This window comes from Oncorhynchus kisutch, linkage group LG15, assembly GCF_002021735.2.
Source record: "Oncorhynchus kisutch isolate 150728-3 linkage group LG15, Okis_V2, whole genome shotgun sequence".
Lineage (NCBI taxonomy): Eukaryota > Metazoa > Chordata > Actinopteri > Salmoniformes > Salmonidae > Oncorhynchus > Oncorhynchus kisutch.
In genome coordinates this window covers 55,030,444-55,051,890 of record NC_034188.2, presented here as the reverse complement: position 1 = coordinate 55,051,890, position 21,447 = coordinate 55,030,444, and the positions used below count along the sequence as shown (strand labels likewise).

General features: G+C 43.1%; 1 protein-coding gene across 1 annotated transcript in view; it reads left to right on the top strand.

Moving 5' to 3' along the window:
- LOC109906057 (ankyrin repeat domain-containing protein 13B) overlaps positions 1–21,447 on the top strand; it is a 45,134-nt gene that overhangs the window by 1,723 nt on the left and 21,964 nt on the right. Inside the window, exons 2-3 of the mRNA XM_031790576.1 lie at positions 8,971–9,106; positions 12,567–12,691. Of these exons, the coding sequence (XP_031646436.1) occupies positions 8,971–9,106; positions 12,567–12,691 (261 nt within the window). The remainder of the gene's footprint in view (positions 1–8,970; positions 9,107–12,566; positions 12,692–21,447) is intronic.

Genomic DNA, 21,447 nt, shown 5'->3' with positions numbered 1-21,447 from the left:
AGCAATGGCGAGAGTGCAGGTTTTAAAGGACATTAGACTGAAATGCCAGTTCCCTGTTCTGCTGCCTATTATACACCAGGTTGATGTGCAGTACAGGCTTGGCTTCCCTACTGTAACACTGTCACATCAACATAAGGGCTGGGGTTGTTTTTTTCCCACTCTGAATGTGAGCCAAAGAAACTGTTTAAAGGGGAATATTTGCATGCCCTTCATATGTCCGGTAACTGTGACTGACACCTTATTTACAAATATAAACATTGATCGGACGTTCGTAAGACTAGTTTACTCTCGCTCACGTCGCCGAACCCAACTCAAATGTCATGCACTCTCATATTTATGTACAAATCCAAATGCAACTTTATTTGACAGTGCACACCGTTAAAAGGTAGGGTAAACACTCGGACCGAGCACCTCTTGGCTCGGATGCAATGCTATGCAGAGCACTGTGATGCTGGTGATGATTCAAGCCTGAGCCCCGTGGATTATGACTATATAACGCACCCCCAGTTGATGTAATTTACAGGGTGCTGACAGATAAGTCCTGGCCTCTCTTGGCAAAGCCTGCAGGCTTATTGAGGTGTGTTTATGGCTCCATCAGGGGAAGAGTTACACTGGCTGGCCAACTGTCTGTCTGGAACTGGCTGGCTGGCTGTATGGACGGTCAAGTGTGCACGCGTGGATTGGATATGGCCGACGGTGGTTGCGTATGTGTCAAGGATCAATGGTATCGAAAGGAGTGCAGAACGCAAGAAGTGCACAGGGTGTAGGGAGCAAGTGCATGCAGGGTAAGCAATGCTCTCACCAGGAGAGACAGAAAATGTTATTGGTATTGGGTATCAATGTAACGACCGCGCAGTGAAAAGGGAAGCCGGGAAGGAGAAGGAGAAGCACTTAAAAGAGCTAAAGTAAAACATATAAATTGAGCAGGGAGGAGAGTGAAGAGGGGGAGCTCAATTTGCAGCTTTCTTTAAGCAGTGTCATAAAACAAAGAGGGATTCTGTGAAGAGAGAGAGCTGACAACAAGGTAGAGACAAAGAGGGATAGCCAGAGGTTGTAAAGTAACATGAGGATGCAAGTGGGATAGTGAAGGGAGGGAGGAGGGAAAGGGAGGAAGGAATAACAGCATTGTGCAGCAACATATCACGATATCCTGATCCAACCACTAAACATGCATCCCAGATATGATTGAAATGGAACACGGTCCTTTTCTAAAAATGACATCCCCATCCTTCCTCCAAAGTGAGGCGAGGAGGGGACACCACCACCGCCAGCTCTCCCCCACCCCACCACCCCCCTCCCCTGCCCACTTTCCTCACTAATGTGTACGATGCTCACAGGCTCAGCTGGGCGATCATGTTAACTCAGCAGTCTTAAAATCTGATTATATCATACTGAGTGGAGACTGGCCTCATAAATTACATTGTCTTCCTTCCTCTTTTGTCTCTGCTATACCATCTGTCTATCCCTGCCTGTAATCTACAGTACATTTCCCTGACCCGGTATACTGACCATCCATCCTCCCCTCCGTCTGTTTCTCACTCACGCACCCATCGTATCTTAGTTTTCCCCTAGCTGTCCCCTCTTCTTACCTCTACAGAGTAATGAAACTCTACACTAATTGCAGCAGTGCAGTGTCACTAGGGATAAGGATGTGATGGGAATAGATTTAGTTAAATTGTGGAAAGCTTTTAACCGAGAGAGAGGACAGAAACAGACAACAGGATTCCTTAAAGATTGAAAAGATGTCCCTGTTAATATTGTGTTGCATTGTGTGCCTGAAATGGAAAAGAGGAAATGAATGATACTTCGAAGACCATATCTGATTTCATTACTGTCTGGCCTGCCACATAAATGGTTAGCAAACAATGTTGTAAGGTTCTGTATTTATTTTCTTAGTCAACCTTGTGTTCTGTTTCGTTGTGTTCTTGAACGTAGCCCTGTCTTTCATTTTTGTTCATTGATTTCACCTGTTAGTTACTCACCTGGTCTCATCAGCTCCTTATTTAGTTCAGTTCATTCTGTTTGTGCCTTTGTGAGGTATTGTTCGTTTTGACTCAACTAAGCCTTTTCCCAGCTCGTTTGTGAGAACCAGTTATAGCCTTCAGTCCTAGTTTTGATTCACCTGCCTGTTTGCCTACCTGTGTTTGACCATTGCCTGCCTGTGACCACGATTCCTGCCTTGTGCGAAGGAGAAATAAACACCTGCCGCGCTCTGCTCGTGAATCTACGCATTTTTCTCCCTGAGTATTCATTACAAATGTAGGGACACACTTACAGTATATTTGTATGTGCACACACACACACACACACACACACACACACACACACACACACACAAAGACACACACACCTGTTGTAAATAGCTATGCATAAAACTGAGGTTAGTACTGAATTCAACCTGCAATTCTCCCCAGATCACAGACATTGTTTGTGATATCCTAATCTATATCAACCATCAGACATGAAAAGAGTTGTTCCACAATAGCCATGTTGTTTCCTGAAACACACAAGCCCATAAGACAGTCCCGTTTCTCTTCCGACATTGTTGTATTGATGTTTGCTTAACCACGTCATCTTGTTGTCATTTGATTATGCAAATCCAGGGTATTTTCATCTTCTATTCTGTGCATGAGAACAAATGTGAAGTTCCTACCTTAGAGATAATAGGTTCCTCCTCACTTTGCATTGTGGAGGACTTTCCTCTATCCGCTGTTTCTCTATTCACAACTTCCTCCTCCCTTCACACAGAAATACCATCTGTTGTCTCGTATCGCGGACCAAAGTAATGCATGTCATTACATTAGTCTTATGGTTGTCTGACAAGTGACAACAGTGGTTACGAGACACATTGCCAATATAATGCGTCTTAAAAGTTTTAGAGATTTAACAGTGAAACGTGTAGCATAATGGTGGTTTGACATTGGTTTGAAACGCGAACACAAGTGTGAAAACATCAATAGACGGATTGTGAGGTTTAGTGGTGATTCAACACTAAAGGCTGTAGCCGACTGGTTTTCCATTGGTTCGAATATTATCCCAAGTATAAATGTCGAGGTGATCATTTCACCCCCATTCTTTAGTGTTGGAGTCTCTTCAGTCGGACATGTATCAGAGACAAGTGCTGTCTGAGGCACTGCACCGCACAAGTCGCGTCTGTTCTCAAGGAGCAGGAGGGAGGAGGAGGGAGAGACACACATCTCTCCCCGCCCTGCCTGTGACAGGTTCACTGACCAAGGCAGAGTTATTTCACCCAGCTCCATCCTCCTCCATCCTCCCTCAGTCCCTCTGCTGCTTTCATCTTCTTTCTGCCCAGCCATCCTTCTCGCTCAGACTCTCAGGCTCCAACTACTCACTCCTGCTCTGGCCTCTTTTTCTCTCTCTGGCCTGCATTTGGTGGTAGAGAGATGGTAATGATATTTAGTTATTTTGAGATATTTATAGGTCGATCACACACATGCATCTGATGGTGTGGTCTCATTTGTATATGCCCCACTTACACCATACACTCACATAGAGAATGACTACACAAAGATACATTATCCCAAGCGCGTGTATAACGTTTGGCTATAACTAGGCTATAACTCTCCTACGCATATTGAAAATGGATCAATCACAGTTGTACATGTTAACCCCCGAATTGAAAGAGGGTAATACTGAAAATAAGGGGGACAAGTTGACCCCCCTCTCCCCTCCCAATGAGCACACATGATTCTCATGCATGCATCCTCCACCCACCACAAACATATTTTGGTCTCCAAATGAAAGATTGATGTAGGCTTAAGTAGCTGCCAGAGAACATTAAGGCAAAGTACAGGAGTAGATAGTCCAGACAGAGATGTCTATCAATTATGCAGTTTCCACTGAGAGGGAGAGAGGGGAGGACCGAGGGATGGAAGGAAGGATGGCGGAGGAGAGGGAGAGAGGGGAGGACCAAGGGAGGGACGGAAGAATGAAGGATGGATGGAGCCAATGAGAAAGTGAGAGAGCAGGCACTACGAGGCAGTCAGTGGATAAAGAGGATGAGCAGAGAGAATGGGAAGACCCAGTATGACATAATATCCTTACTATAACTACCTGGGCAGTTGATTCTGTAAGTGCCTCAGAGTAGGAGCGCTGATGTGGGATAAGGCCCCCCCCCCCCCCCCCCAGGTGTATTTCATAGTATTCATTATGAGGGTAGCAAATTTTAAGTTCCTCGGCATACACATCACAGACAAACTGAATTGGTCCACTCACACAGACAGCATCGTGAGGAAGGCGCAGCAGCGCCTCTTCAACCTCAGGAGGCTGAAGAAATTCGGCTTGTCACCAAAAGCACTCACAAACTTCTACAGATGCACAATCGAGAGCATCCTGGCGGGCTGTATCACAGCCTGGTATGGCAACTGCACCGCCCTCAACCGTAAGGCTCTCCAGAGGGTAGTGAGGTCTGCACAACGCATCACCGGGGGCAAACTACCTGCCCTCCAGGACACCTACACCACCCGATGCTACAGGAAGGCCATAAAGATCATCAAGGACATCAACCACCCGAGCCACTGCCTGTTCACCCCGCTGTCATCCAGAAGGCGAGGTCAGTACAGGTGCATCAAAGCTGGGACCGAGAGACTGAAAAACAGCTTCTATCTCAAGGCCATCAGACTGTTAAACAGCCACCACTAACATTGAGTGGCTACTGCCAACACACTGTCAATGACACTGACTCTACTCCAGCCACTTTAATCATGGGAATTGATGGGAAATTATGTAAATATATCACTAGCCACTTTAAACAATGCTACCTTATATAATGTTACTTACCCTACATTATTCATCTCATATGCATACGTAGATACTGTACTCTATATCATCGACTGCATCCTTATGTAATACATGTATCACTAGCCACTTTAACTATGCCACTTGGTTTACATACTCATCTCATATGAATATACTGTACTCGATATCATCTACTGTATCTTGCCTATGCTGCTCTGTACCATCACTCATTCATATATCCTTATGTACATATTCTTTATCCCCTTACACTGTGTATAAGACAGTAGTTTTTTGGGGAATTGTTAGTTAGATTACTTGTTCGTTATTACTGCATTGTCGGAACTAGAAGCACAAGCATTTCGCTACACTCGCATTAACATCTGCTAACCATGTGTATGTGACAAATAAATTTGATTTGATTTGATTTTTGATTTGATCTAAAAGGCTATAAACTGATCCTAAATCAGCACCCGTACTGCGACTTTAGCTAATGCCTGGCCTGTGGGTGTGTGGGTCTGTACGTGTTTGTGTGTTAGATAGTGGGGCTCTATTTGTGGGCTGTTTGTTGGTCAGAACCACATTGTTCACATGTGAATGAGTAAGTGTGCCACTGTGTTTCAGGGTTAATGTGTGCACTAGTGTGAAGACGTGAGGATGAGGAGGTGTGGACCCTGAAGTGACATGTCTGTGTACCACAGCAGAAAAGTGTTACATTTGAGTGCATTGGTTTAGCGTGACAGTTCTATACCGTAACTGACCAATGTTATAAGAGTGTTATTGTCGAGTGGTTTCCTTTTCTAATATATATTTTTTAAATGTCAAATTTGACTGAACGGATAGAGAGAGAGGACTTGTGATTGTGTGTTTGTTTTCTGTGGGAAAGTGTCTGCTGTTATGTTTCTATTTGAGTGTCTCAATGGTGTAAAAATAACATCAGTCTGGGTCAATGTGGGGCCACTTGTCTTAAACAATAGGAGTTTCCTGAACACTCCCTCTCTATTCTCTCCCTTACTTACCACACCTCTCCGCCTCATAGTCAAGCCTTCTTAGAAGGCTCTTTGCTCTCCTACTTAATTAGCTTTATACAACGGGTGGGTCTAATCCTGAATTCTGATTGGTTAAAACCACATTCCAGCCGGTGTCTATTCCACAAGTTACCACCGATTAATCTATGACGTTAAAATGCCTATTTACTCTGTTCCATCTGACTTCACAATCCACTGTCTCATCAGCCCAGCCAGGCAATTTATAAACTTGATCTTCACTATAAAAGCATCTAGACATTATCTCACATTTCTTTTAGAATAACATTTAGTTTTCAACAGCAGACATTTGTATAATCCTTGCTGTCTTTCTCAACGACATTTGCAACATTGTTTCAATATTCAAATTCGATCTCCTGCTGTCCCATAGTAATGAACGGGAGTCATGACGAGACAGACAGGCAGCTTTTGTCAGCCAGTCGAAATCATGAATCAGCATAATTTCTATGAATGTACTGTATAGAAAACAGGTCAAACGAAACGAAGTGCAGCTAGTTTGCAGTCTTTCCAGCTTCAGTTTGAAGTGATTGTGCTAGCTGTGTTGTTGGCTAGCTACTCTGAACAACAGTGCCCTGACAAAAGAGCACATTTTCTATGCCAGGCGAAATCACACATCATTAACTCATTGTTGTGGATGTATCCAAATAAATGTCACTAGAAAACAGCTTAAACAAACGCAAATGCAGCTACTTTGCTGTTATTCTGTCTGCACTGTTTGACATGACAGTAAGTTAGCCGTAGTTGGTTAGCTAGCAAGCAAGACATAAGATTGTTGCCAGCCAGTATGGCAATATAACATTTAGAATGAACGACTGGGTTGAGTCCATAGATATAGAACAAAAAGACTGAACGACTGGGTCGCGTCCACAGATATAGAACAAAAAGACTGAACGACTGGGTCGCGTCCACAGATATAGAACAAAAAGACTGAACGACTGGGTCGCGTCCATAGATCCAGAACAGAAAGACTGAACGACTGGGTCGAGTCCATAGATATAGAACAAAAAGACTGAACGACTGGGTCGCGTCTCTGGCAACTGAACCGATAGAACAAACAACCTTCTGGCTTGGGTAGCAACCCTAGATTTGTGTGTGGACTATATCTTGTGGAAGGATGAAATAGTATGAATGAATTCATCAAAATAACGTTTTTAATGAAAATATATAAATCATTATTTGAATATGTTGGTAACCCATTGTATAAAAGTGTTAATGCCCCCCGAAGCTGGTGATAATGCCCTCGAACTTCATCTCAGGCCTAACACCTGTGCCAATATATCCTCCAAACACCAGCTTCTCGGGCATTATCACCTAAATATTGTAGCGAATGGTGACAGTGCAACTCACCTTGTGGCTTTTGCCTACAGGCTGGGAGGCCCGGGTTCAATCTTACTGGTCCAACACACTGGTCCAACACACTTGCAGAGGTTGTAACGAGCCTAGTTAGACAACAATCGTTACAATAGTCCCCCTCAAATAATCAGAATACTACCACCATTTCTTGCTGCTTTGCTCTTACTGTTTATGTACTTTTCACTGTTATCTGCCAGTGTCACTTCATCCATCCTTCCTTCCTTCCATCCATCCATCCATCCATTCTCTCTCTCTTTCCCTCTTTCTCTCTTTCCTCAGTGTCATCCCCAGGGCCACTTGGAGGGCCCTACAAAGCTACTCTGACATCAATCACTCACTACCCATTATTCAGTACACACACAGCCTACGCTACCACCACTCTCTCTATTTCACAGAGCAGTTGCCGCCACTCAACCAGCCCTGTCTGCTCCAACGCATAGCACACCTTCCTCCTCCTTCTCCCTCTCTCCCACCTCTTCTTCTCATCCCTTCGTTGCTATAGCGATACACCTCTATTCCCTCCCTCTATTCCCTCCACACCTCACCCTTCACCTCCGACAGTGCCTGTGTGGATTCCTCCTTCTGTTTTTCTGCCGTTCCATTCCTCTTCTCTCCGGCGTCCCCCCCCCCCCCCCTTTGGGATTAGGAGCCCCAGTTGTTGCTTACGATCAAGCGGTGGCATCACTAACGCTAATGCTGGGCTTGCTAATTACAGAGCAGGGCGTGGCCCCCGGGAGGCCCCTGGAGAGAGAGGGAGAGCAGCAGGGGAGATGAGGAGGCTCCACGTGGGAGGAGGGAGGCTGCTCCTGGTGAAAAACAACCCAGCAGCATCCCTCTGATGTACTGTACTACACACTCGACAATAACACACTGCAAAGTACACTCGACACACCAACACCAACCGTCAGGGCCGCACTGACCTGCACTGAGGCACACGTGAACCAAAACACAAGCCCTCACACAACACAACACAACAGTGTATGTGTTTTGTGATTTTGAAACATTTCCAATGCAAATATGACTAGACGTAAAGCTCGGCTGGAAGTGTACCATAAAGCAATTCCGCTTATTCCCTGTTACAACTGCTCCTCCCCTCACAACAGCACGCTTTATCCATCCATTTCCACGCGCTATCATTTCATCTATACATTTTCCACATGTGCCAGTTACGCAGATTCTGATTCCTCATTGTACCTCCTTGGTGGCATCCCAAATGGCACCCTATTCCCTTTAGAGTACACTGCTTTGACCAGGGCCACCACAGAGCTCTGGTCAAAAGTAGACCACAATCGAAGGAATAATGTGCCATTTGGGACGTAGCCCCAGTCGTCCTCTATCAGCCTCCCTCATTAGGATGCCAGCATGTGGTTGGTTTATTCTTGACCTTGGATCCTGCCAGGAGCTCAAATTAACTTTTTTTTAGATTTATAGACATAGAGACTTGCTTATTTAGACCAACTAGACTGCAGAGCAGAGAGACTACATCAAACACACTGCAGTAGGCTACTAGACTATGATAGCTACTGTATCAAAACTGAGGCAGGAAGAGACAGAGAGAGATCAACTCTAGAGAATTACAGAGACGTTACATCGAGACACTTGTAGTGTAACTCGCTATATAAAGCCGACCCATCTAGAACACTGGCGTGCCCGTCATGTGAGGATGTGATAGCTCAATTATCACCTGTCTCTTCTCCTTCCATCACTCTCTCCTCCACACCTCCTCCACCCTCTCTCTATATATATTTTTATCTCTCTCTTTTTACCAGATGAGCACCATGCCATACAATGAACCCACTTCTCTCCTCCCCCTTAGGTGGATGTGGAGACCCTGGACCCCCGGGGTCGGACCCCCCTCCACCTGGCTGTCACTCTGGGTCACCTGGACTGTGCCCGCCTGCTCCTCCAACATGGTGCCGACGTCAGTAAGGAGAACCGCAACGGATGGACGGGTGAGACAGAGCGGGGTAGGAGTAGTAGTACTGATAGTAATAGTGACAGTAGTAATAGTAGTAGTGCTGATAGTAATAGTGGTAGTAGTAATATAAGTAGTAGTATTATTAGTAGTAGTACTGATAGTAATAGTAGTAGTAGGAGTACGGATAGTGGTAGTAATAATAGAAGTAGTAGCAGTAGGAGTAGTACTAATAGTTGTAGTAATAATAGAAGTATTAGTAGTAGTAGTAGTAGTAGTAGTAGTAGTAGTAGTAGTAGTAGTAGCAGTAGGAGTAGTAGTACTGATAGTAATAGTAGTAGCAGTAGTAGTACTGATAGTAATGGTGGTAGTAGTAATAGAAGTAGTAGTATTAGTAGTAGTAGCAGTAGTACTAGTAGTACTGATAGTAATAGTGGTAGTAGTAATAGAAGTATTAGTAGTAGTAGTACTGATAGTAATAGTGGTAGTAGTAATAGAAGTAGTAGTATTAGTACTGATATTAATAGTGGTAGTAGTAATAGAAGTAGTAGTAGTAGTAGTAGCATTGGTATTAGTACTGATAGTAATAGTGGTAGTAGTAATAGAAGTAGTAGTAGCAGTAGCAGTAGTAGTACTGATAGTAATGGTGGTAGTAGTAATAGAAGTAGTAGTATTAATAGTAGTAGGAGTAGGAGTAGTACTAGTAGTACTGATAGTAATAGTGGTAGTAGTAATAGAAGTATTAGTAGCAGTAGGAGTAGTAGTACTGATAGTAATATTGGTAGTAGTAATATAAGTAGTAGTATTAGTACTGATAGTAATAGTGGTAGTAGTAATAGAAGTAGTAGTATTAGTAGGAGTAGTACTAGTAGTACTGATAGTAGTAGTAATAGAAGTATTAGTAGTAGTAGCAGTAGAAGTAGTACTAGTAGTTCTGATAGTAATAGTGGTAGTAGTAATAGAAGTATTAGTAGCAGTAGGAGTAGTAGTACTGATAGTAATAGAAGTAGTAGTATTGGTAGTAGTAGTATTAGTAGTACTGATAGTAATAGGGGTAGTAGTAATAGAAGTAGTAGTAGTAGTACTGATAGTAATAGTGGTAGTAGTAATAGAAGTATTAGTAGTAGTAGCAGTAGGAGTAGTAGTACTGATAGTAATAGTGGTCTTAGGAATAGAAGTAGTAGTATTAGTAGTAGTAGCAGTAGTACTGCTAGTAATAGTGGTAGTAGTAGTAGGAGTAGCAGTAGGAGTAGTACTAGTAGTATTGATAGTAATAATGGTAGTAGTAATACAAGTATTCGTAGCAGTAGGAGTAGTACTAGTAGTTCTGATAGTAATAGTGGTAATAGAAGTAGCAGTAGGAGTAGTACTAGTAGTACTGATAGTAATGGTGGTAGTAGTAATATAAGTATTAGTATTAGTAGTAGGAGTAGTAGTACTGATAGTAATAGTGGTAGTAGTAATAGAAGTAGTAGTATTAGTAGTACTGGTAGTAATAGAAGTAGTAGTAGTACTGATAGTAATAGTGGTAGTAGTAATAGAAGTAGTAGTATTAGTACTGATAGTAATAGTGGTAGTAGTAATATAAGTAGTAGTAGTATTAGTACTGATAGTAATAGAAGTATTAGTATTAGTAGTAGTAGTACTGATAGTAATAGTGGCAGTAGTAATAGAAGTAGTAGTAGTAGTACTGATAGTAATAGTGGTAGTAGTAATAGAAGTAGTGGTAGTAGTAGTAGTTCTGATAGTAATAGTGGTGGTAGTAATAGAAGTAGTAGTAGCAGTAGGAGTAGTAGTACTTATAGTAATAGTGGTAGTAGTAATAGAAGTAGCAACAGTAGGAGTAGTAGTATTAGTAGCAGTAGGAGTAGTAGTACTGATAGTAATAGGGTAGTAGGAGTAGTACTAGTATCAGTAGAAAACTTTATCATCCCACAAGTGGAAATATTTTTTTGGGGCAGAATCATCAATAGAACACAACAGGCATGTATGTGTACTGGGAAAGCATATGTAGATACATTGGCTAGGAGGAGTCTAATAGTGACTCACCTTTAAAGGCTGGAAGGATATACTGTATAGAATCTATATAGAAACAGATTGAGGGGTTGGATTCTACGAATAGGAACCATTTGTTTGTGGATTGATGGTGAGCCAAATGGCCATTGTGGATAGATCTAATCAAGTAATTAGACACAGTTGCTTTTAAATGCACTTATTGATAATTTAAAATTAAATTGAAATTGATTTGGTAGGTTAGTCAGAGTTTCCTCAGAGAGTTGGTTAGTCAGTTTCCTTAGAGTGTTGATTGTGGACTGAGCACTGGGAAGGGACCTGTATAGTGTATTTTTTAACATTTTATTTAAGTCCGTTAAGAACATTCTTATTTACAATGACGGCCTACCCCGGCCAAACCCAGACAACACTGGGCCAATTGTGCGCGGCCCTATAGGACTCCCAATCACGGCCGGATGTGATGCAGACTGGATTCAAACCAGGGACTGCAGTGACGAAGCAGTGGCCTCTTGCACTGAGAAGCAGTACCTTCAACCACTGCGCCACTCGGGAGCCCCAAAAACGTTGCTATGCTGTATAGCACAGCGTAGCATCGTTCAGAGCAGCACAGCACAGTACAGCATACACTCACTAGACAGTTTATTAGGTACACCCATCTAGTAACTGGTCTGACAGCCTGAATTCTTCAGGGCATGGAAACGTTGCTCAATTGGTATCAAACATTCCTCACACCATTACACCACTGCCACCAGCCTGTACCGTTTACACCAGGCCTGGATGGGGCCATGGACTCATGCTGCCTACGCCAAAACCTGACTGCTCTCAGCATGACGCAACAGGAACTGGGATTCGTCGGACCAGGCAATGTTTTTCCACTCCTCAATTGTCCAGTGTTGGTGATGGGTGTGCCCACTGGAGCCGCTTCTTCTTCGTTTTTAGCTAATAGGAGGGGAGCCTGGTGTAGTCGTCTTCTGCAATAGGCCGTCCGTGACAAGGACCGACGAGTTGTGCATTCTGAGATGCCGTTCTGCACACCACTGTTGTACTGCGCCGTTATTTGCCTTTCTGGCCCGCCTGTTAGCTTGCACCATTCTTTCCATTCTCCTTCGACCTCTCGTCAACAAGCTGTTTTCGCCCACGGGACTGCCGCTGACGGGATGTTTTTTGTTTGTCGTACCACTCTTGATAAACCCAAGACCCCGTCGTGCGTGAAAAGCCCAGGAGGCCGGCCGTTTCTGAGATACTGGAACCGGCGCCCCTGCCACCGACAACTCTACAACGCTCAAAGTTGCGTAGCTAACTAGTTTTGCCCATTCTAATGTTCAATTGAACAGTAACTGAATGCCTGTCTGCCTGCTTTATATAGCAAGCCACGGCCACCGTGACCACTGTCTGTAGTTGTGAACGCGGTGGTGTACGTAATAAATTGGCCTCTGAGTGTGTGTCTATATGTGAGGTGAAGATTGCCTTTCTCTCTCCCATAGTGCTCCAGGAAGCAGTCAGCACACGAGACCCAGAGCTGGTGCGCCTAGTTCTGCATTACCGTGACTACCAGCGGACCACTAAGAGACTGGCGGGAATCCCTGTCCTCCTGGAGAGACTGCACCAGGTGAGAGGCGCTGACACCGAACACAAGTACAGAGCACAACAGCAACTACCGACATGTAGAAAACACTTGTAGATATATTTTGTGTTAGCACTAGTCTTCTTGAACCATACTGTTAAAAACAACAACAACAAAAAATATCAAGCTGTTTCAACTAAATATTATTAAATAACTGATTCCACAGCCTTTTCTTTTTGTTTACTCAACTTTTCAGTCAAAGTGATACCCAGAACTTTGAGTTGGCCCGAACTTAGCTCCAACATGAGAAAATGTAGGCAAAAATTCAGTCAACTTAAAATGATGTGTTTGCTCAAATTGTTTCATTTTCATTCAACTAGAAATTATTATTTGGCATCTTAACCTAAAACAAAAGGCTGTGGAACTAGTTACACGCATAGTGCTTTCAACTTACATATTTGACACATTATACAGTAATTCATATTCAACATTTCCTCACCTGGGATTTGAACTCACAAAGTCTTTATTCACAGCATTCCTGCAACACCACACCATGTCTGCCTCAAAAGCTGATTTCACCTGTATTGCTACACTTGCACTTCAAAGTACATCTTAGCTCTGTTAAAAGTACACTCAATTATTTTTATTTTATTTATCATAATGATTAAGGAATAACATTAAAGCATAAAAATATGCCCCACCAACATTAGACAACTATACAGATGGTTTTTACATCAAGTACATCAAATCAATGATGAGAGAATAGTCAGATTAACTGATAATTGATAACAGACATGGTGGAGTAGCAGGAAGATCAGAATGCCATGAACCAAGAGGTTGTGAGTTCAAATCCCAGGTGAGGACATGTTGAAAAATAACTACTGTATAAATAAGCATGCACAATGTAATAACGTTTGTCAAATATGTACATTGAAAACATTGTATGTTAAAAGCACTGCGTGTAACCAGTTGCACAGCCTTTTTTAGTTAAACTATGATGAATTATTATATCTTAATGAACATATGAGACAAGTTGAGCAAACACCAATTCTCATGTTTGGGAAAACGTTTTTTATTTTTCAGATAACATTTGGACAGAAAAGTTGACTTTATAGTACTTAGCTGAAACAACTAGATTTGTGGGTGTATATATATGTTTTTTTACAGTGCACTAGTTCCCAGCTAGTCTAAGGGGTGGTTTCCGGACACAGATTAAGCCTAGTCCTGGTTCTGTGTCCGGTAAACCACCCCTTACTGTTTTCTTTGATTTAATTGACCATTTAAAAACATAATTCAGCCACACAACCACTGCTCGACTGTAGCTAGACAGTCATCAAACTGCAGTATCTGCTGCCAGATCTCTACTCTCCCTGAGCCACATCCCTCCTATTGTTTATTTGTGGTATTTGGTTGTTAGGAGTTGTAGAGTTACAAAGAAAAAGGCATATCTCAGACTGGCCAATAAAAAGAAAAGATTAAGATGGGCAAAACAACACAGACACTGGATAGAGGAACTCTGCCTCGAAGGCCAGCATCCCGGAGTCGCCTCTTCACTATTGACATTGAGACTGGTGTTTTGCAGGTACTATTTAATGAAGCTGCCAGTTGAGGACTTGTGAGGCGTCTGTTTCTCAAACTTAACACTAATGTATTTCTAAAGCCGTTCTTACATCAGCTGATATCTCAAAGTGCTGTACAGAAACCCAGCCTAAAACCCCAAACCGCAAGCAATGCAGGTGTAGAAGCATGGTGTCTAGGAAAGACTCCCTGGAAAGGCCAGAACCTAGGAAGAAACCTAGAGAGGAACCAGGCTATGAGGGGTGGCCAGTCCTCTTCTGGCTGTGCCGGGTAGAGATTATAACAGAACATGGTCAAGATATTCAAATGTTCATAGATGACCAGCAGGGTCAAATAATAATAATCACAGTGGTTGTCGAGGGTGCAACAGGTCAGCACCTCAGGAGTAAATATCAGTTGGTTTTTCATAGCCGATCATTCAGAGTACCTCTACCGCTCCTGCTGTCTCTAGAGAGTTGAAAACAGCAGGTCTGGGACAGGTAGCATGTCCGGTGAACAGGTCAGGGTTCCATAGCCGCAGGCAGAACAGTTGAAACTGGAGCAGCAGCATGGCCAGGTGGACTGGGGACAGCAAGGAGTCATCAGGCCAGGTAGTCCTGAGGCATGGTCCTAGGGCTCAGGTCCTCCGAGAGAGAAAGAAAGAAAGAATTAGAGAGCATACTTAAATTCACACAGGACACCAGATAAGACAGGAGAAATACTCCAGAAATAACAAACTGACCCAACCCCCGACACATAAACTACTCCAGCATAAATACTGGAGGCTGAGACAGGAGTCCTCTTGCTCAGTTGTGCACTGGGGCCTCCCACTCCTCTTTCTGTTCTGGTTAGAGCCCGTTTGCGCTGTTCTGTGAAGGGAGTAGTGCACAGCGTTGTACGAGATCTTTGTTTCTGGCCATTTTGAGCCTGTTTATTTTTTATATTTGAGATTATTCAACGTAACCACCCTTTGCCTTGATGACAGCTTTGACATTCTCACAACCAGCTTCATCTGGAATATTTTTTCCAGCAGACTTGAAGGAATTCCCACATATGCTGAACACTTGTTGGCTGCTTTCCCTTCACTCTGCGGTCCAACTCATCCCAAACCATCTCAATTGGGTTGAGGTTGGGTGATTGTGGAGGCCAGGTCATCTGATGCAGCACTCCATCACTCTCCTTCTTAGTCAAATAGCCCTTACACAGCCTGGCGGTGGGTTGGGTCATTGTCCTGTTGAAAGATAAATTATAGTCCCACTTAGAGCAAACTAGATTACTTGGCATATTGCTGCAGAATGCTGTGGTAGCCATGCTGGTTAAGTGTGCCTTGAACTCTAACTAAATCACAGACAGTGTCACCAGCAAAGCACCCCCACACTATCCCACCTCCTCCTCCATACTTCACGGTGGGAACCACACATGCGGAGATCATCCATTCACCTACTCTGCGTCTCACAAAGACACGGCGGTTGGAACCAAAAATCTCAAATTTTATCTCATCAGACCAAAGCACAGATTTCCATCTGTCTAATGTCCATTGCTCGTGTTTCTTGGCCTAAGCAAGTCTCTTTTTCTTATTGGTGTCCTTTAGTAGTGGTTTCTTTGCAGAAATTTGACCATGAAGGCCTGATTCACACAGTCTACACCTGCATTGCTTCTACACATGCATTGCTTGCTGTTTGGGGTTTTAGGCTGGGTTTCTGTACAGCACTTTGAGATATCAGCTGATGTACGAAGGGCTATATAAATAAATTTGATTTGATTTGATCTCCTCTGAACAGTTGATGTTGAGATGTGTCTGTTACTTGAACTCTGAACCATTTATTTGGGCAGCAATTTCTGATGCTGGTAACTCTAATGAACTTATCCTCTGCAGCAGAGGTAACTCTGGGTCTTCCTTTCTGGTGGCGGTCCTCATGAGAGCCAGTTTCATCATAGTGCTTGATGGTTTTTGTAACTGCACTTGAAGAATCTTTCAAAGTTATTGAAATTTTCCAAATTGACTGACCTTCATGTCTTAAAGTAATCATGGACTGTAATTTCTCTTTGTTTATCTGAGCTGTTCTTGCCATAATATGGACTTGGTCTTTTACCAAATAGGGCTATCTTCTGTATACCCTCCTATCCAAGATGGCGTAGCAGTCAGACGTCTTTGTCTTGTCTCGTCCCATGTCTATATCTTTTTCATCACATTCTTTTTAATATTTTTCCTAAACCTCAACTTCAAAATACTCTCCTGCAACCCACCTCACCTAACATGGTGTGGATCTGTTATTTTTTTGTAAAATGTCTATTTACCTCCGAACTGGAATACCTCAACTGAAGCTAGCTAGCTAACTAGCTACCAACTATCAGTCAGCTAACCTTTAGCTCGGAAAGCTCTCGCCAGTTCGTACAACGCATTTCAAACCAGAGCATGCCGGACCTATTTTTCGCTCCATATCCCCAGATTCCTACCGCAAACTCTGAACCCTTTCATCTGGATCATGGCAGTTAGCTAACCACAACCCGGGTTGACTACTCCTGGCTAACGTTTCCATCCCATAGCAAGCACCAACTAGCTAGGGCTCCTGGGCTACTCCTGAAGCCCACTCCTCGGCTACAATATCTGGATCCCTTCTACTGCCGGTACGGGGCACGGAACCCCGCCGATCCTTCATGACTAGAATACCGACATAATCTGCCCGAGGATCCCAACAGGCCCCTCAGGCGCAATGTCCCCTGAAGGTCCATTCTGCTAACCGTGGCCTGCTAGCTATCTATAGCATATTGATCCACCGGCCAGTTTCTTGGACCACTATACCCATTTTGCCCATTTGACTTGGACCCCTCTGCTACTTGGAACCCTACTAATTCCAGAACTGGTCTATCAACGTCACCGCACGAGGAGGCAAAAACAGACTTTTCCCCCATCGCGACGTCCCTCTAAGGCCCTTATGCTAGATTGCTAGCCTCGGCCTGCTAACTGTCTGAATCGCCATGTCCCCAGCCAGCCCAACCACTCACTGGACCCATACGATGACTTGGTTACACATGCCTCTCCCTAATATCAATATGCCTTGACCATTACTATCCTGGTTAGTGATTACTGTCTTATTTCACTGTAGTGCCTATAGCCCTGCTCAATATGCCTTAATCAACCATGTTGTTCCACCTCACACATTTGCGATGACATCACCTGGTTTAAATGTCGCTAGTGACTATATCTCTCTCTTCATCACTCAATGCCTAGGTTTACCTCCAATGTACTCTCTTCCTACCAGACCTTTGTCTGTACATTATGCCTTGAATCTATGCCATCGTGCCCAGAAACCTGCTCCCTTTACTCTCTGTTCCGGATGTGCTAAATGGCCAGTTCTTATAGCCTTTAGCCATACCCTTATCCTACTTCTCCTCTGTTCCTCTGGTGATGTAGAGGTTAATCCAGGACCTGCAGTGCCTAGCTCCACTCCTACTCCCCAGTTGCTCTCATTTGTTGACTTCTGTAACCGTAAAAGCTTTGGTTTCATGCATGTTAACATTAGAAGCCTACTCCCTAAGTTTGCTTTATTCACTACTTTAGCAACCCGGATGTCTTAGCCGTGTCTGAATCCTGGCTTAGGAAAACCACCAAAAACCCTGACATTTCCATCCCTAACTATAACATTTTCTGCCAAGATAGAACTGTCAAAGGGGGCGGTGTTAGCCTGCAGAGTTCTATCTTACTATCCAGGTCTGTACCAAAACAATTCAAGCTTCTACTTCTAAAAATGCACCTTTCCAGAAACAAGTCTCTCACCGTTGCTGCTTGCTATAGACCACCCTCTTCCACCAGCTGTGCCCTATGTGAATTGATTGCCCCCCATCTATCTTCTGACCTCGTGCTGCTAGGTGACCTAAACTGGGACATGCTTAAAGCCATCCTACAATCTAAGCTTGATGCCCTCAATCTCACACAAATTATCAATGTACCTACCAGGTACAACCCCAAACACGGGCACCCTCATAGATATCATCCAAACTAACTCGCCCTACAAATACACCTCTGCTGTTTTCAAACAAGATCTCGGCGATCACTGCCTCATTACCTGCATCCGTAATGAGTCTGCGGTCAAACATCCTGTGGCGTTCTGCATTAGCATCGAATAGCCCCCGTGATATGCAACTTTTTAGGGAAGTTAGGATCCAATATACACAGGTAGTTAGGAAAGCTAAGGCTAGCTTTTTCAAACAGAAATTTGCATCCTGTAGTACAAACTCAAAAAAGTTCTGGGACACTGTAAAGTCCATGGAGAATAAGAACACCTCCTCCCAGCTGCCCACTGCACTGAGGCTAGGAAACACTGTCACCACCAATAAATCAATCATTTCAATAAGCATTTTTCTACAGCTGGCCATACTTTCCACCATGCTACCCCTACCCCGGTTAACAGCCCTGCGCTCCCCACAGCAACTCGCCCAAACCTCCCCCACTTCTCCTTCACCCAAATCCAGATAGCTGATGTTCTGAAAGAGCTGCAAAATCTGGACCCATACAAATCAGCAGGGTTAGACAATCTGGACCCACTCTTTCTAAAATTATCTGCCGAAATTATTGCAACCCCTATTACTAGCCTGTTCAACCTCTCTTTCGTATCGTCTGAGATTCCCATAGATTGGAAAGCTGCCGCGGTCATCCTCCTCTTCAAAGGGGGAGACACTCTTGACCCAAACTGCTACAGACCTATATCTATTCTATCCTGCCTTTCTAAGGTCTTTGAAAGCCAAGTTAACAAACAGATTACCGACCATTTCGAATCTCACCGTACCTTCTCCGCTATGCAATCTGGTTTCAGAGCTGGTCACGCTCAAGGTCCTAAACGATATCATAACCACCATCGATAAGAGACTTTACTGTGCAGCCGTATTCATCGACCTGGCTAAGGCTTTCGACTCTGTCAATCACAACAAGACTCAACAGCCTTGGTTTCTCAAATGATTGCCTCACTTGGTTCACCAACTACTTCTCCGATATAATTCACTATGTCAAATCGGAGGGCCTGTTGTCCGGACCTCTGGCAGTCTCTATGGGGGTGCCACAGGGTTCAATTCTCGGGCCGACTCTCTTCTCTGTATACATCAATGATGTCGCTCTCGCTGCTGGTGATTCTTTGATTCAGCTCTACGCAGACGACACCATTCTGTATACCTCTGGCCCTTCGTTGGACACTGTGTTAACTGACCTCCAGATGAGCTTTAATGCTATAAAACTCTCCTTCCGTGGCCTCCAACTGCTCTTAAATTCAAGTAAAACTAAATGCATGCTCTTCAACCGATCGCTGCCAGCACCTGCCCGCCTGTCCAGCATCACTATTTTGGAAGTTTCTGACTTAGAATATGTGGACAACTACAAATACCTAGGTGTCTGGTTAGACTGTAAACTCTCCTTCCAGACTCACATTAAACATCTCCAATCCAAAATTATATCTAGAATCGTCTTCCTATCTCACAATAAAACATCCTTCACTCATGCTGCCAAACATATCCTCGTAAAACTGACTATCCTACCGATCCTCGACTTTGGCGATGTAATTTACAAAATAGCATCCAACACACTACTCAACAAATTGGATGCAGTCTATCACAGAGCCATCCGTTTTGTCACCAAAGCCCCATATACTCCCCACCACTGCGACCTGTATGTGTTGTTGCTTGTGTCGAACTGCCTTGCTTTATCTTGCCCAGGTCGCAGTTGCAAAAGAGAACTTGTTCTCAACTAGCCTACCTGGTTAAATAAAGGTTTAAATACATAAATAAAACCTTGTCACAACACAACTGATTGTCTCAAAGAAATTCCACAAATTAACTTTTAACAAGGCACACCTGTTATTTTAAATGCATTCCAGGTGACTACCTCTTGAAGCTGGTTGAGTGAATTCCAAGAGTGTGCAAAGCTGTCATCAAGGCAAAGGGTGGCACTTTGAAGAATCTCAAATATAAAATATATGTTGATTTGTATAACTCTTTTTTGGTTACTACATGATTCCATATGTGTTATTTAATAGTTTTGATGTCTTCACTATTATTCTACAATGTAGAAAATAGTACAAATAAAGAAAAACCCTTGAATGAGTAGGTGTGTCCAAACTTTTGACTGGTACTGTGTGTTTTCTCAAAAACAGGTTATGGTCAATAATATCAAAGGCTGCACTGAAATCTAATGGTACAGCTCCCACAATCTTCTGATCAATTTCTTTCAATCAATCATCAGTCATTTGTGTCATTGCAGTCCATATTGAGTGCCCTTCTCTATAAGCATACTGAAAGTCTGTTGTCAATTACAGAGAAGTAGCATTGTATTTGGTCAAACATAATTCTTTTACAACAGTTTGCTAAGAGCTGGCAGCAAGCTGATAGAACCCGTAAAGGCTACTTTATGTATGACTTTGTCTTCCCTCAGGACAAACACCTTCTCCTCTAGACTCAGATTAAAGATATGATAGATAGGAGTGGCCAGTGAGTCAGATATCATCTTCAGTATCTTCCCATCTAAGTTGCCAGGAGGTTTGTAAAAAATATATCTCCCTTTCCCACACTAACTTTTTAGTTTTTTTATTTATGAATATGATGGTTCACTCTTCGTTGTTGGCATTTCCTGTCTAAGTTTTCCCACTTTGCCTATTAAGTAATCATTAAAATAATTGGTAACATCAAATGGTTTTCTGATGAATAAGCCATATGATTCTATGAAAGATTGAATTTGAATTTGTCTTTCTGCCCATAATTTCATTTAAAGTAATATTTAATGTACTCCAAAGTTCATCGATTTTGACTTCATAATACAGTTTCTTTTTTCTTTTTGTTGAGTTTAGTTACATAATTTCTCAATTTGCAGCAAGTCAGCCAGTCAGAAGTGCAGCCAGACTTATCAGCCACTCCGTTTGCCCCATTTCTTTCAACCATACAGCTTTTCAATTCCTCATCAATCCATGGAGCCTTAACACTTCTAACAGTCAGTTTCTTAACAGGTGCATGTTAATCAGTAATTGGAAGAAGCAATTTAATAATTTCATCAAGTGCAGCATCTGGATGCTCCTTATTAATCACGTCCGACCAAAAAAAAAAAATTATACATCATCCACATAAGTCACAGCAAAATATATACTATTTTAGGCCCAGCTTTTGGAACTTTGGCTTTCCTGGATATATCCACTATATTGTGATTACTGCATCCAATGGATACGCATACAGCTATCCTATGTGTACGGATACAAATATCCAATGTG